Here is a 16,633-nt window from a genome sequence, read left to right on the forward strand (position 1 = left end):
CCCACTTTGTCAGTACAGTTCTAAAAGGCTGTAGTATATGGAGGTCTTGGATGAAACAATGACAGTGGAATTAACATATTACTAAAATTTGCTTTTTTATTTTTCCTTCTGAACTTACCTTGGTTACAAAGCTATTACCACCTTGCTAAATTAAAATTTGGAGTATGCTGTCTCAAAAGTAACTCTTTGAGCCTAAAATTAACCTTTTTGTTTTTTGAAGACAGACTGCAGTCAAAACAAAACTTGATCATGACACAATTAAGAGAAAACAAAAGTAAATGTTAGAATCAGGCTCTTGAAGCATTTCTCCAGTGTGGCAAACAAAACAACAAAAATCGTTGAAAATCGAATCTTGAATCATAAGTTTTTGAAAGGTGCATTGAGAAAATTTCAGTCCTGGTTCTGTGTTGATTCTCAAATTTCCAACAGATTTCTGGTTTTCTATGAACAGAAAAAAAAAAAAACAGATAACAAAAAAGGTTCTGATGTAGCACCAGAAGATTACAAGATTTAAGTTTGCATTGAAACTTAAAAGTATACAAAATTGTTACAAATTGTAACTATCTTTGAAGTCGTCTAAGTCCACTTTTTATGTCTGTCACAGTCAAGGGGCAGTAAGCAACAATATTAGCTGGGGTCACATAATCATAGCACTTAAAATGAGTGGGAGGATGCAACTAATACTGTAAGGAAAACAAACCATCTGCAGAACATGTTGTCATGACGATTAAAAACAAATCAGATTGTCCTGTCACATACTTAAGCCTCAAATTCATGAACAGTATCAAAGTATTGTGAATCTAGAAAGTATTCACAGTGCTTCACTTTTTTCACATGTTATGTTACTGCCTTATTCCAAAATGGATCAAATACATTTTCGTCCACAAAACTTTAGACACAATACCCCTAAATGATAATACCCCTAAATGATAATGTGAAAACAGTTTTTAATTATTTTCCAAATGTCTTAAAAGTGAAAAAATAAGAAATCAAATGTATTCACAGCTTTTGCTCAATACTTTGTTGACGCACCTCTGGCAACAATTACAGCCTCAACTCTTCTTGAATACGATGCCACAAGGTTGGCACAGATATCTTTGGGCAGTTTCGCCCATTCTTCTTTGCAGCACCTCTCTAGCACCATCAGATTGGTTGGGAAGGGTCAGTGCACAGACATTTTTAGATCTCTCTCGAGATGCTAAATCGGATTCAAGTCTGGATGGGCCACTCAAAGACATTTACAGAGACATTCCTTTTAAAATCTTGGCTTCGTGCTGAGGGTCGTTGTCTTGCTGAAAGATGAACCGTCGCTCATCAAGTCTGAGTTCAAGAGCACTCTGGAGCAGGTTTTCATCTAAGATGTCTCTGTCTATTGCTGGTTTTCACTGTTCCCTCTTTCCTGACTAGTCTCCCAGTTCTTGTGGCTGAATTTTTTTTCCAAAGCATGTTGCTACTGCTACCATGCTTCACTGTAAGGATGGTATTGGCCTGGTGATCAGCCGTGCCTGGTGTCCCCCAAACTTGACTCCTGGTTTTCATGCCAAAGAGTTCAATCTTTGTCTCATCCGACTAGAGAATTTTGTTTCTCATTGTCTGAGAGTATTTCAAGTGCAATTTGGCAAACTTTTATAAAATAATGGCTTTCGTCTGATGGTTGTCTTTCTCTGAAGTTTCTGTGTAGCTCTGACAGAGTGATTACCCAGTACTTGGTCACCATACATTTAAAAAAATCTTTGAAAAAAATGTTTTTCCACATTGTTATTATGGGGTATTCTGTGTAGAATTTGGGGGACAAACATGAATGCATTATTTTGGAATAAGGCTGCAACAGAACAAAATGTGGAAAAAGTGAAACACTGTAAATACTTTCCAAATGCACTGTATGTACAGGAAATATTTTTTTCTTTTTCTGCAAGATTTTTTTTTTTAATCAGTTATTGTTCTCGTCTGGAAGTGACTATATAATTGTTTCAACCACACTGCAAGTTCTTGAGTAAGGCCTCATTTACACTAAGGTTATCCAGGAAGTTCTTGAGTAAAGACCCGTTTACATTAAGCCGGATTCGGTTATCCAGGGTAAATTCCACCTAACCTTATCCGTGTCCACACACAACAATGCCACCGTTTAAGACCCCCTCACCCCTCCGGCGCCACGCGACCTAGTACGCATGCGGGGGGGAAAATAAAAAAATCCACCTGTGCGTCCATCTGTTCCAAGCTCTCCAGTAGATGACTTTACTTCACTATTAGGTTGTTATTTAAAATAGCTGTATTGTAAATAGTTTGCTGTACATTTTGCATCTGTCTGCTGTGTTTTGTGTGCAAGTTTTTAAATCAAAATGTATCTCCTTTAAACAATATCCAGTGTTGTAGTATTTCAATTAACTGGAATCCAGTGTGCTGTGGAGCCCTATTGTAGTGAATCACACATGAGCCACCATACATGAATCAAATCATTAATGGACATGGGAAAGTAGACGATGGGATAAATAATGTTTTACAACAATGAATCTAGGTATCTGAATATCTGGTCAGGACACTCACTCTTTTGCCTTCACCTTCATTTTCCATTTTTGCAATCCAGCCTGTGCTTGGAGGCTGAAAATGGCGGTCCTGGCCTCGACATTGGAAAGTTCTCTTGCCGTCTGAGATGTGTAGTATCCCAAATAGCTGCAATCGTCCGTTGCCTTCTTTGAAGGTATTGAATTGTGATTTCCAAAAGCGCTGGACATGTACAAAAAGGAGAAACACGGGCATGCTTGGATGATCCGCATCCATCTTTGATATGAAGCTGGTTGTGGCGCGTTCTTTCTAATGTCTCTTCCTGTGTGGGCGCGGTTTTTCTGGCGTCACTTCCTCTCCAAACTCAGTTTGTAAACAATCAATGAGTCCATACAAAACTAAGAACCCGAGATTCAAGAAATACACGACCACTTAGCCGTGTAAAAATTTGTTCGAGGAGAGGGACCTTAAATGCTGGCTTAGTGTGGCTGAAACAGGGCTTGGGCTAAATAATCATTCGTTTAAGGGGTTAAACGACTTAGTGTAGACATGGCCTAAGAGAAGGATATTGTTTATGGTTAGTTAAGAAAGTGGGCATTGTACATTTATTGTACCATGCTTGACAAGCAAAACATTTTAAAGTGAAAATACAGATATCTACAGTATATTGGAATAACGTAGGACTGCATGTCAAAATTATATGAAAATCATTCGTATTAATGTAAATATGAAAATTGCAAGCAAATGGTAACTTCAGATAAGAATTAATGCTCGGTCAGACCAAGTCTATTGCATTTTATATTTTACATTTAATATCAGGACATTCATTTAGTTTTTAAACATTGCAATCTTAATTCAATGCAAATAACCAATAGTGTGCTTTTAGTTGAGTAAAGCCTAACGACATAAACCATACATGGCCTCTACATTCCTGTTGCAGTCAACACAACCTCACCTTTGTTGGCACTCTTTTTCAGCAGCATTTTAAATCTCTTTCATGTCATGTCATCATTATGCATTCATGGTTTGTCCGTTTCCTCCTCTTTGCTCGAAAGAAGAACGCCATTGTGTGCTTCACTGAGAAACTAGAAGAAAATCCTGTAGATAAGGATGTCCAACATACAAGACCTGCACCACATGCTGATATTATATCTGTTCCAGACTGCCAACTATTTTATAATCTTCTTTAAATTTACAGAATATTTTCCTTTAACAAACGCTCCTCACTGTCTATTACCATGTTTTTTAATATTTACCTGCGAACAAAAACAACAACCATTGCGATTCGATTGACAAGAACAAATGCTGACTAACTTGTCTCACGTCAACTTTTGGTTATTCATATTGTAGTAGGTATCCTTCATAAAGAATTACACATAGTGACATAGACTTCCTTTATTGTTAGGGCTGCAAATCTTTGGGTGTCCCACGATTCGATTCAATATCGATTCTTGGGGTAACGATTCGATAATATATCGATTTTTTTGATTCGATTCGATTCTCGATTCAAAAACGATATACATAGGATTTCAGCAGGATCTACCCCAGTCTGCTGATATGCAACCAGAGTAGTAGATTTAAAAAAAACAAAACTTTTATAATTGTAAAGGACGATGTTTTATCAACTGATTGCAATAATGTAAATTTGTTTTAACTATTAAGCGAAACAAAAATATGACTTATTTTATCTTTGTGAAAATATTGGACACAGTGTGTTGTCAAGCTTATGAGATGCGATGCAAGTGTAAACCACTGTGACACTATTGTTCTTTTTTATTATTTTTATTAATGTCTAATGATAATGTCAATGAGGGGTTTTTAATCACTGCTATGCTGAAATTGTAACTAATATTGATACTGTTGTTGATAATATTCATTTTTGTTTCACTACTTTTGGTTTGTTCTGTGTCGTGTTTGTGTCTCCTCTCAATTGCTCTGTTTATTGCAGTTCTGAGTGTTGCTGGGTCAGGTTTGGTTTTGGAATTGGATTGCATTGTTATGGTATTGGTGTGTAGTGGTTTGTTGGATTGATTAAAAAAAAATAAAAAAATAAAAAAATCCCACCCCAAAAATTTATTTAAAAAAAAAAAAGAGAACCGATTCTGAATCGCACAACATATTTGATTCGATTCGAATCGATTTTTTTCCACACCCCGATTTATTGTCATTCAAATTTAAACTTTACAGTACAGATATGAACAAAATTTTGTTGCAATAGCTCGTTGTAGTGCAGGATAAAATAGCAATAAGAAGCAGTGTGTTTGCATTTACAAAGAAGGTGCAGATATAAATATATTTACTTTACAGATAAATATATTGCAATTTTGCATATGCATCCACGTCTTTATAGTCCGTTTTTTGGTGGAAATTATGTTTTATTCTGGAAGTAGGAACACACATTGTTGCCAGAAGTCAGACGTGCACTGCGATGGAAACAGAAATCAATGCGCTAAAGAAATCAGTTCCGAAAATTATTAAAATGCTCAAAATACGTCTGTTATTTCATTAAATACAGACTTGCAGTGTGTATATAAAATGTTCCTGGAGAGTTTTGAAGTTGGTTTAGAGGGCTTTGGGGTTACAATGGTAACCCAAATTAGACACATTTTTAAAGCGTTTTTAATCTTTAGAATTGTAAAAACAAAAAAAAAAAAACAGGCACACTTCCAAAAAATTGCAATTCTCCTTTAAGGAGTCTTGTAATTACAGACTGAGTGCACCACAAAGCTGGTGATGGATGCCTGTTGGTAGCGCGGCTGCAAAAGAGGAGGACAATTTAGTTGGTTGTTGTTTTGACTTTGTTATCAATATAGAAAGTTTATTATATTTGTTTGAAATACAGTACAGAATAGCGCTTTGAAAATGTACTAACTTTTACTGAAATATAGACTTAAGTCAGGGCTGGAGCCCATCATTCACGTTTACATGGTTACTTAAAGAAAAACATAGTTTCAATATACAAACTTTTTTATATACGAACCCTGTTCAAGAACCAATTAGGTTAATAAACCAAGGTTCCATTTTAATATAAATATAGATAAAAGAAGATAACGTCAACAAAACCTGTCCGATCACTTCCTCCTATCTTCTTGCGAAATAATTAAGTTGAAGTTGACCAACCAATAGGCAAGCATTCCCGTCACACCGTTAAAGGGGAACTGCACGTTTTTTGGGAATGTTGCCTATCGTTCACAATCATTATGAAAGACAGGACGATGGATGTATTTCTTTTTAATGCATTCTAATTAGTAAATAATTGCGATTTAAAGTCTGCTTACAATGGAGCTGCTCTATTCTGCCAAAAAGAAAGCTATTAAAAACATACATACACCTCCATTAAGGTGTTATATACATGCAATAAGTACATATGTAATGTAGTAATGTGCACATTTATAACATTTAATATTTACATATTTTGCTAATTTTAAGCATACGCAGCGCTCGAGTAAATAAAAAACGCATCACAAGGTTGTTTTTTTTAAAACATCATTGATTATTACTCACTGCAGAATTCATGAGAGCAAAAAAACATAACAAAACATCACTTACTGCACAAAGTCAGCTGTCATTAGGATGCAGACTGTTCGGCTGTTCATATATTCCCATTTCAATGAAGAATGACTCATAATCCTTGCGAAGAAAAGGGGGTTTGAACCAAGTGTCTTTTATGTCGTTCTTGCCTTTTTCGGGTCTAAATTTTCTTGTCAGAATACATCTTTGTCCTTTTACTATCCAGTTGAGAGGCATTATTTATGATTTAGAATAAAGTTTGGCAATCAAGGAAACAAGGAAGCAGCTAATCAGTCGATCATGTCAACATTGGCACACAAGCTCGTGATCACAGCGCCGCTATAGTTTGCCTCTGTTAGCCTTAAGATTTTTTACTTGAATGGGTAACTGCACTTAGTTTGTATATTTTGCCTATCATCCACACTCCTGATGTAAGACACGTGAATAAACGCGAGCAAAAGTCAGCTTACACTGGTGCCAATAGGAATCGCTCTACTATGCCTATAAAGCGCTTAAAAACATCCAAATACTTCCACCTATGTGTTATATACACACTGTAAGTATATATGTAAAGTAGTAACAGGCACTTCCAAAACAACATGTAATATTCAAGTATTTTACTCATTTTAAGCATATAGTGGCGCATCAATTTCATAGACGTATCACATTTCACTTTTTACTTTAACTATAAAACTGACTACAACTTATGCAGACTTCATGAGAGCAAACAAATATAATAAAACATCACTTGCTGTACAATGTCTGCTCTAACTGGGATGCCTACTGTTTTTATATATTCCTATTTAGATGAAGAATTACTCATCCTTCTCGAGAAGGGTTAAAAGAAAGTTGGTGTAAACCAGCATGTTTCACATATCTTTTTCGCCATCTATGGTTGTCATAGTTTACAAACTTCTCGTTTTATGTCCACATCATTTTATTATCAAGGTAATAATCAAGAGGCGTGTCAAACGTATGGCTCGAGGGTTGCATCAGGCCCGCAAACAGGTTTAATTCAGACCGTGGCTGGATGTAATAATGACCTGCATTTTTTTTATGACAAAACTGCTTTTCTAAATGTGTGCATTCAAGTGTAACTAACGTCACACATGACAGTGATTAAAGATAATGTGTCAGCATACTTTAAGCACCCTTTGGATTGGCCACCGCTACTCCAACCAGCGCAGGTGCAAGCAATCAGCTGCTCCTTTTGTGGCTGGCAGCAGATGACGCAGAATCGACACACGATACCTTCTTTAATTGTACATGCACCGCTTACAATTGGTTCAATGCATGATGTGGAACTTCAGTGTACACATATTTGTTTCCACATTTGTTATGTTTGTTCTATTCTATTTTATGCTAAAATTGACCATGTTCACATTTGTTAAGTTTTTAGTTATGTTACCTTGATTGTGGCTATAATGGTGTAATTTTGACAATTGTGTTGATTATATTATAATTACAATATTTGAATGATGATAAATGAATGTGTCGTGGCAGTTGTGGATGTCATCAATTTGGCGGTTTGAGGAAACACTTGGTTGCTTTTCCAAACACATTTAATGGTGGAGTGCGAACATGAGAATGGTAAACGGGAAGTGCTTAAAGTTAAATGGCTTTGTAAAAACACTGGTGTTTTTGAAACTGCACCAATTTTTTCTCAGAATTTTCAACTTACTTGAAGTGTTTTGCCAAGAACATTATCTATTATTCTTTAAGAAGTCAATAAACTTCTCAATCAATGAATCAATCAATGAATGAATCAATCAATCAATGAATCAATCAATCAATCAATCAATATTTGTAATGTGTACACTTTCAGAATGTGCTTGTTCTATTTTTGGCCACACTAAGACAAAGAAAACAATCTGAAGTTGTCTTTATTCAAACGTTTTAATGCTATGATTTTAACAGTCCAGCTGACGTGGGAATAGATTTTCCTCCATGCGGCTTCTGAGCTAAATTTGGTTTGACACCACTGATCTAGAATAAACTTTCACTCGCTCAGAGGCGAGAAAGTAGCTCACCAGTTGATGATGTCAATACTGCTACGGCGCACGCACAGTCCGTTTCTGCCTCATCTGCAGGAGCACTCAGTAGCTCCACTCTGAGCGCATCCAGACACGCCCCCACACGCGCTTCACAGACCACACCCACTCGCGCGGCGCAGACCGCACCCACACGCCGCCGCAGCCGGAGACAATCATCAATCAAAACACCTGGCAGTGATTACAGACGACAGAATAAAGAGCCTCGCCGCAAACTAATCCTCGTCAGAACGTTGCTTTGCTTGCAGTAAGCCTCACGTCTCTGACTTCCCACCAGCGTTTTTCTCCCGTGCTTGTTTCCTCGTACCTTGTGTTTGATTTCCTTCGTCTTTCCTTTCTCCCACAGTCCCTGTCTCAGCTCCCGCTGGCATATTCCCCTGAACCCTGATTGCCCTCCTGATTCCCCGACACATTGCCTGGACTTTGGACGCTCTCTCCTGCACTACGACCACGCTTGCATCCCATACTTGCTTGCCTTCTCCCTCTGGATTTGGACGCCACCATTCAACACGCATGACAACACCCCTCACGGTATCTTCATATGTTAATTCTAGCACATAGTTTTACATTCAAACACATAGTATCATACACACCTTACGTAATCATAAATCACTCAATAAATACATTGAGTTTGTACTTCCGCTGTGGTGTCGTCTCATTCCCCCGTCTATGACTTAATAAATACAGCAGCATAAGGAAGTTGCCTCTCTCTGATCAATGCACCGCTAAATGCAGGCCCTTAACGTTAGCGCTTATAACAACAATATCGCTAATACCTGGCTAATATTGAGGTCACCAAATGTAAATGTAGTATTGTTTGGGCTTTTCAGTCAGTTATTTATGGGGTTTTATGGTCGGAATAAACGCAATAGACGCAATGACGTCATGGCAACCATTGGCTCCATTTTATTTACAAGATAGAATGCATTTGTAAAAAGACATATGTGTCCTTGTCTCTCATAAGGATTGTGAATTATACGCAAGATTCCAAAAAAGTGCAGTTTCCCTTTAAGACTATTGAGTCAATATGCTCGCAACTGGTGTCAACATACCAAAGACACCAAACACTTAAACTCCTTTGCACCTATTATTTGTTTGCTGAAGCAGAAACTTCACCCTTTATCTGTGCAGTGTCTAGACGATGCATATTATTACAAACACACGACTACTACTTCCAAAATGTGAGTACAACAAATGGCAATTGTAATAAATTCATGGACATTTTGTGGTAAAGAGGGTCAAGAACAAAATGTTCCAGAAAAGAAAAGGGGCTTTAAAACAGACTAAAGAAGGTCCTACTATATTACCTTTGTAAATGTCAGGGTATATATGCATGTAGTGTAATTTATATTAAGCCTATAATACACTTTTTTTCTATTTATCAACAACTAAAATCTGTATGTAGTGCATACTGTTCTCATGTGAAGTTATATATGGTGTGTTTTTCACCATGTCCTACAATTATCCAGTAAAGGACGCGGCTCCGTGTTGTCTTGTGAGTGCAGCGAGCTTTTCAACCTCTGCTGGACTTAAACAGCCAGGGGGAAGGAGGTCATGCAGGGACACCCCACATAAGACTCCAGGTAAACAGGGAATGAAAATAGCTGAAGCAATGTTTATTATGCATGGGGAGAGAGTGGGGGTGCATGATGTCTTTCCCTGAGGAAAATTACCATTACATCCCGTCTACACTGCATAGCTACCTGTCAACCTGTAGAAACCAAGCAGCAGCCAGACAGCCTGTGGACGTTAGCCAGAGCGCCCACATAGGCTGATGACGGACACACGTGCATGAATGCACAAACGCACATCAACACAAACACACAAAAACAACTATCTTGATTGGACCCAAATTTGGTGGTAGTTTTTGAAAATGTATAATAACGTGGAGTGTTTGATTACGACAGTTTGGTTCTTATTTGTTAAGATTAAAATACTTGCACACAGAAAGCGTAGACATTTTAAACCAGGGATATTCAACTAACTTGTTTTGGGGTCAATTTTACACAAAGCAAAAGACCAGGCTGGAGGCCAGACTTCCGCCTTTAATATTAGTCTTATTTTGTACATTCCATATAACCAGCGTCCTCTACAGGAGACATTTGATTTTGGTCTGTTTATTTTGTCAGAGATACAAGAGCACACCGCTGATATTAAGGACCATTTGCAAAAAAACAGTCAAATATCATGTCTATGACAGCACTTTAGTGTTTTTAAGTATCTGCTACAAAAATGTGAGTCCCTCACAAATTTTGGCCACCAGTTAGATAGCCCAAATGATGAAAAAGAAAGGACATAAACTGGAAACTTGAAGAACATTACTTGTACAACTAAAGAAGTGGAACAAATGACTTTTGGCTGCCTCTGAAGCAAGCAAATTACAGCACTCACATTACTAAAAAAATGTGTAAATGCCAAAAAGGAAAGGACTTAAAAGGGTCCTATTATGATTTTTTTCTACATTTAAAACACTTATTTCTGGTCTACATAACATGAAATGGTGTTCCTTTGGTAAACATTTTGCATAAATTGTGTTTTATAGACCATCTTCAAGTCGCTTTATGACTGTCTCTTCAAAATGCACCATTTTGTTGGCGGTACATTTTGTGCAGAGGGCCTCCTCCGGGCCAGATAGTCGGTCATGTTGTAATTTATTGCTCAAATATCGAGTCTACTGACACATATAAGTTAAAACTATATGGTACTATACACTACAGCGGAGGATTTTACCATGCATGTGCATGTACGGACTAGTCTTCCACATAACAAGTAGAGGAATATAAGGAACTTACTGACTACAACTTGGGACCAGAACTGGACAGCAGATTAGCCTAAAACTCATCATGTAAACCTCTGCCATGTATGGAGATATTCAATGATGTAACTTAGGCAAAATGAGTCACTAAAACCTCAAATTCCAAACAGCGTGTTTGGAGCAGGCAGTACAGTGGAAAGGGGTTGGTGCATGTGCCTCACAATACGAAGGTCCTGAGTTCAATCCCGGGCCCGGGATCTTTCCGTGTGGAATTTGCATGTTCTCTCCATGACTGCGTGGGTTCCCTCCGGGTACTCCGGCTTCCTCCCACCCACAAAGACATGCACCTGGGGATAGGTTGATTGGCAACACTATATTGGCCCTAGTGTGTGAATGTGAGTGTGAATGCTGTTTGTCTATCTGTGTTGGCCCTGTGATGAGGTGGTGACTTGTCCAGAGTGTACCCCGCCATCCGCCCGAATGTAGCTGAGATAGGCTCCAGCACCCCCCGCGACCCATAAAAGGACAAGCAGTAGAAAATTGATGGATGGATGGATGGGTGTTTGGAGCAGAAGAAGGCATGATTGTTTTATAAATACCTTCGCCATGCCTCTATGGTTTGATTTCAAATTTTCCGAACTTACTATGGGGATCCCGAAAACATAAAAACAGTTACCAACAGGTAAGAACAATTATTTTGCATGATAAGGCCCCTTTAAAGGTGTACCTTGAGAAACGACTCATCAAATCAAAAGTTTGAACACACAAGTAAGCATTTGAATGCAAAGATCTGCCAATTTGTTTACAGTGGTCCAAATTCCTCTATGCAACAATAACACGCTATTGTTCTTTAGGAATTTGCAGCGAAAATGTTTGTCTTCTTGGACTCAACTCAGGGTCCAGTATATTGTCATTCCCAGATTTGGCCGACAATCGACTAGCTCTGTTCTAAAGCTTTTAATTTAAAAAACAAAATGTTTTACCTTGTTGGTGAGCAACTGGCACACTTGTGGGACATAGTCAATCAAGCATCCTCCACTTGGGAATGCTGGAATATGAAGTGCAGAGGAGCCGCCAAGAGCACTGTGTGGAAAAAAAAAATAGCTGTTATCATTAGGCATACTGTATATACATATGAGGAACAACATTGTGCTTGGAACAACAGCCCTGTTTTATCCACTTATTTCCATTTTACTCTGTTTATGGGCGATAGAAACCTGAGCCTATCCCACCCTAAACTGATTTGTCAATAGCAGAATGATTGTGAATTAAGCATTGACTGGTAACTAGCCTACACGGACTGCAGTAAAGCAATTTAAAAGAAACTATACAAAAATGTCCCTGCAACCAAAGATGTAGAATTAAAATTAAAAAAACTAACGTGTTACTCAGGCTTCTGGCTTATTTTTCTTTTTTTTTAGTTTTGGAAACATTTCTGTCTTGCCGCACAGCCCCATTAGTGATTATCCCATGCCTGTTTAATCAGGAAATCTGCTGCAGTGGCTCCCCAATGACTAACCAACCGAGGTTGTCATTCCCTCATTTTGCTCTCATCTGGGGCAAAATAAAAATGCAATACCCCGAGGACGGGTTAAAGGTCTAAAAGAGCTGCTTACTGACTTTTATTGCTATTTTCTGTTGTTGCTTTCTATTTTCATCACATTCTTCATTATAGCAACATGGTCACAGGCCATTTAGAAATGTTATGTCATTTTTAAAGCTGAGCCAGAGTGGACAATTGTGGTTAAGCATCCGAGGAAGAATGCCTTAATACAACATCATGCAGCATTACGCTAACTGTCACACATGACTAACATACTTTGGGGAATGCTGTTATAGTTGATCAGAAATGGAAAAACAATAAAAATGAAAAAATGATTCACTGACAACAGTCAAGAAAATCCATATGCACAAAACTGACATTTGTCTTACCACGACAACAAGAAATCTTCTTTATATTTTTTCCTCATCCTGACTGACTGAACAGCTGAGGTCAAACAAAAGTTCCAGAGAATGCAAAGTATCAAAAATAACTAAGCATGAACGTGGGAGTAATAGGGAGGAAGGTGGAGCACAGATTAATCTGTTTCACTTTACTGGCGACACCCAAACCTGTATATCTTTATGAGAAAAGGTCTAAACAGAGTTCACTGACAGGTCAACAGTTACTGGAGTCATAGTTTTGACTCGGGTGGATTCAGATTCAACTCTGAATGCACCCCTTTGTGGAAATCTGCTGGTTCCTCCTTTTTTGCTTTGAAGACTGACATCTTGACGTTCAACCTGTTTGTAGCTAAATATATAGACGGTTTTGTTCAAGGACAATCCAAACAGCTTCTTGTTAAAATCATTTTTATGAGAATTTCGAATCCACCATTTACAGTGGGCTTTGTGCACATAATTAGCATTAGCCTGTGCCTTTTGCCACACACCAGCCGACGTTTGATTGGAAATTGCTCACAGCAGTGAAAGGAGAAGCTTCTGAAAGGGAAAATCTAAATAATGCCCATCCATCCACCCACAGTTCTAAGTATAGCGTTACATCATTCAGATGGAAATGAAGACCCAGGAACAAAATGATTTGTTCATCACTCATTTGTGTCAACGGATTATATAGTTTTCCTTTCAGACCCTTCTCTTTAAAGAACACATGACATTGGCCTTTCAAACTATCTATTGAAATCTACCAAAATGTAAAATTCTACTAATTATAAAGGTGTGAAGACAAAGCTTCAAAACGCAATTTTGTTTAAATTGCGTTTATTTATATATATCTCATTATGGAAATTATAACTGACTTAAAGGTGCTGTTTGCATCTTTGTCAGAGTAACATTTTTTGAAGCAAAAAATATAACAAGAACACAGAATTGTTTTACCATTAGAGGTGAACACATTTGTTGGAAAACTGTGTATATTTTTCACAAATACAAAGTCAATGTAATACATTTTTTTACCAGACCGAATAAAATGAAGGGACTGGATTTCCTTCACTGACCACCACTAAAACAAGGGATGGTAAAAACACCCTGCCCAATTACTTATAACATGCTATTGTGAACTTCTCTCGGGAAAACAAACTTAATGCTCCTTTTGTTGCATCTACAGTGATAAAATCTGCGGGGAGATACAAATTCTGACTTTCCAAGAAGCTCTGTAAAGAGGGCCTGTTCCTGTCTTCACTAGTGACACGCCGTTCATTACTATCCACATGGTGAAGTCATCAGAAAGACTTACTCCACCCCTCAGAGGAATGCAGCCTATTGTATGCCATTCATTATTTACAGTATCAGTGTACATTTACATATAAAAACATTCACACACTCTCCCTCTCATGATTTATATGACAGAGTTGCCTATGACTTCATCAACAAGCAACATTATGTGATGTGACTCAGGTGGATAGTGATGAAGCACCGTTTGTTTATGGGTGAGGGGATCAGTGTGTGTGTGTGTGTGTGTGTGGGATGTGGATCATCCAACAACATTAGTCCAAATAAAAGCTCAGTGGCTATGTGATGGACATGAATAATTATTAAAGTGAAAGATAAAGCCAAGAACAAAATTAAGATGCAGTTGAACCACAGCAGCATTTCTATTCACATTGATTTTTTTCAAAAAATAACAGTCTCACATATTTGACTTTACAACAGAAGTCTGTAAAATGTCTCCCTTTAACAATCTGTGCAAAACAAGATACATGCTTAACTAGACAGTCATTAATCAAAAAAATGAACTCTGTTGAAAAGTTTTGCTTTATCTTGTGCTTTTTCAAAACACATGTTCTTACAAAACGGCCTGCCTAAGCAAAGGGAGAGCGAGAAGAACATCAGTAAGTTCAAGGTTGTCCAGCTTCCCGAAAAGACAAGCATTTACCCTAATTTCTGGACTATAATTTGCAACTTTGAACTCTGCATTTTAGACAATGCTATTTTTACCTGGGTTTCTAAACTTCATGCTGCCAACAAGTTTTGCCTAGCCATTTTAGACTAATTAAATTGCCAAACGGGTCACAATTAAATTGTTCACATTAAAATTAAATGCAATCACATAATCACTCAGTCAGCCGTTTAGCGTGTTATGCACTCACCCTCATCATGGGGAAAATAAAACGCATACGATGTTGAGCACTTTGTGTTGAGTGGGAGGCTTGGCTGACTAGCGGCGAGAAATCTTGCCGAATGTGCAGAGCAACTTTTGCTCAAGATCCAAAAAGCGGTAACAGCGGTATGTCAAGAAATCGACTATCAACAACAGCTTTCAAAATGCTGGATTGCTTCTTTAGGAATAAGATCAGAGGCAATTTTGCCGCAAGACGAAAGTGAAAGTGAAAACGAGGCTGAGAAAATATCGGACAAGGAAAATGTAAGTCTTTTCAACTGCAACACTGACTGATTGTTGCAGGTACAGTCTTTTGTCAAATTCGTGAATAAAAACAAGTGCATGTATAAATATTTTCAATATGTACATCTGCGGCGTATAGACATGTGTGGCCTATATACTGTATGTACAAAGTATTATTTGTCCATAAATCAATTGGCAAGTGCTTATATTTTGTTGTGCTCTATAGCCCAGAGATTACAGCAGACAATGCCGCATTAACAAATATTTGAGTGTTCACAGGATGCAAAGGCATCATTTGAGAATTATGTAATTTTAGTATAAGAGTCTTTTATAATTGTTTGGGTTGGTCAAATGCATTGACAAAAAGGACATGGTCTAAAACATCAAACACACATTCACTTACACAACGCATAATGTAGAAGTTAGTGCTTTGGGTTGCTGAAAGTGAGACAAGTGTCTGCAATGGCAATGGAGTACTGTCAAATGGGTTTGCTGGTTAGGGATACATTTATTTAATCGGACCGACAATTTCAGACTGTGTCAAGATGTTTTGAACCTTGAAAAACTATTTGATGAAAATGCAAAGATTTTCAAAGGTTATAAAACACCTAGACAGACTCTAGAGAAGGTAAACACACAAGTTCTCACCCACACATAGACGAACAAACACACACTCGCGCACACACACACACACACACACACACGCACGCACGCACACACACACACACACACACACACACACACACACACACACACACACACACACACACACACACACACACACACACACACACACACACACACACACATCAGCATCCAGGCAAGCCTGAACACACAAACATGTGAACAGGCACCTAAAGGCAAATGCAGATACACAAACATTAGTGCGCTGCAGCCTAAAACTGTCTCTCTGTGTTGAGTTCTCTGGGCTCCTAAATCTGGTTTGGGGGCAGAGACGGTGCCCACTCGATTCTTTTATGCAATGCAGCAGGTTTTCTGGGGAAGGAAAGATGTATCCATCTCATCTCATGGGCATGGTGCAATCAGAAAAAGAGAAGTCAACATAAAAAGATGGATGAGATTGCCTATACAATAGCTGTGCAGGAGAAGGATGAGCAACAACAATTCACGGTTATTTTGCAATGATAGCTGCCAAGCCAAATCACACACTCTAATAATTCGTTATTAATAGTAGTCACTAGTTTAACAAAATTATTAAGACATGAGTAGGACACCTTGATTAACTAAGAATGGAGGAAATATAGAGTTGGGTGTCTCCTTGTACACTTCAGAGCTTCTATTGTTGGGGAAACTAGACTGAGCAAATCAATAATTTTTGCCTGTTTATCATGTCATGTGTCAACAACATACAGTTGTGCTCAGAAGTTTGTAGACACATCATGGGCATAAATAACACAATACTTTCGGACTCATTACAATTTATTTGAACCGTTTTTTGTGAAATTATTACAC

General features: G+C 37.9%; 1 protein-coding gene and 1 long non-coding RNA gene across 4 annotated transcripts in view; one reads left to right on the plus strand and one right to left on the minus strand.

Moving 5' to 3' along the window:
- Nucleotides 1-16,633, minus strand: part of babam2 (BRISC and BRCA1 A complex member 2) — a 167,521-nt gene that overhangs the window by 12,988 nt on the left and 137,900 nt on the right. For all 3 annotated transcript variants that reach the window (XM_061895703.1, XM_061895704.1, XM_061895702.1), the window contains exon 8: nucleotides 11,802-11,901. In XM_061895703.1, coding sequence (XP_061751687.1) covers nucleotides 11,802-11,901 — 100 coding nt within the window. The remainder of the gene's footprint in view (nucleotides 1-11,801; nucleotides 11,902-16,633) is intronic.
- Nucleotides 8,184-8,699, plus strand: LOC133548799 (uncharacterized). Its single transcript, XR_009805972.1, has 2 exons — nucleotides 8,184-8,310; nucleotides 8,410-8,699. It is a non-coding gene; the product is annotated as an uncharacterized LOC133548799 (long non-coding RNA).

Source organism: Nerophis ophidion, linkage group LG03, assembly GCF_033978795.1.
Source record: "Nerophis ophidion isolate RoL-2023_Sa linkage group LG03, RoL_Noph_v1.0, whole genome shotgun sequence".
In the NCBI taxonomy this organism is placed as follows: domain Eukaryota; kingdom Metazoa; phylum Chordata; class Actinopteri; order Syngnathiformes; family Syngnathidae; genus Nerophis; species Nerophis ophidion.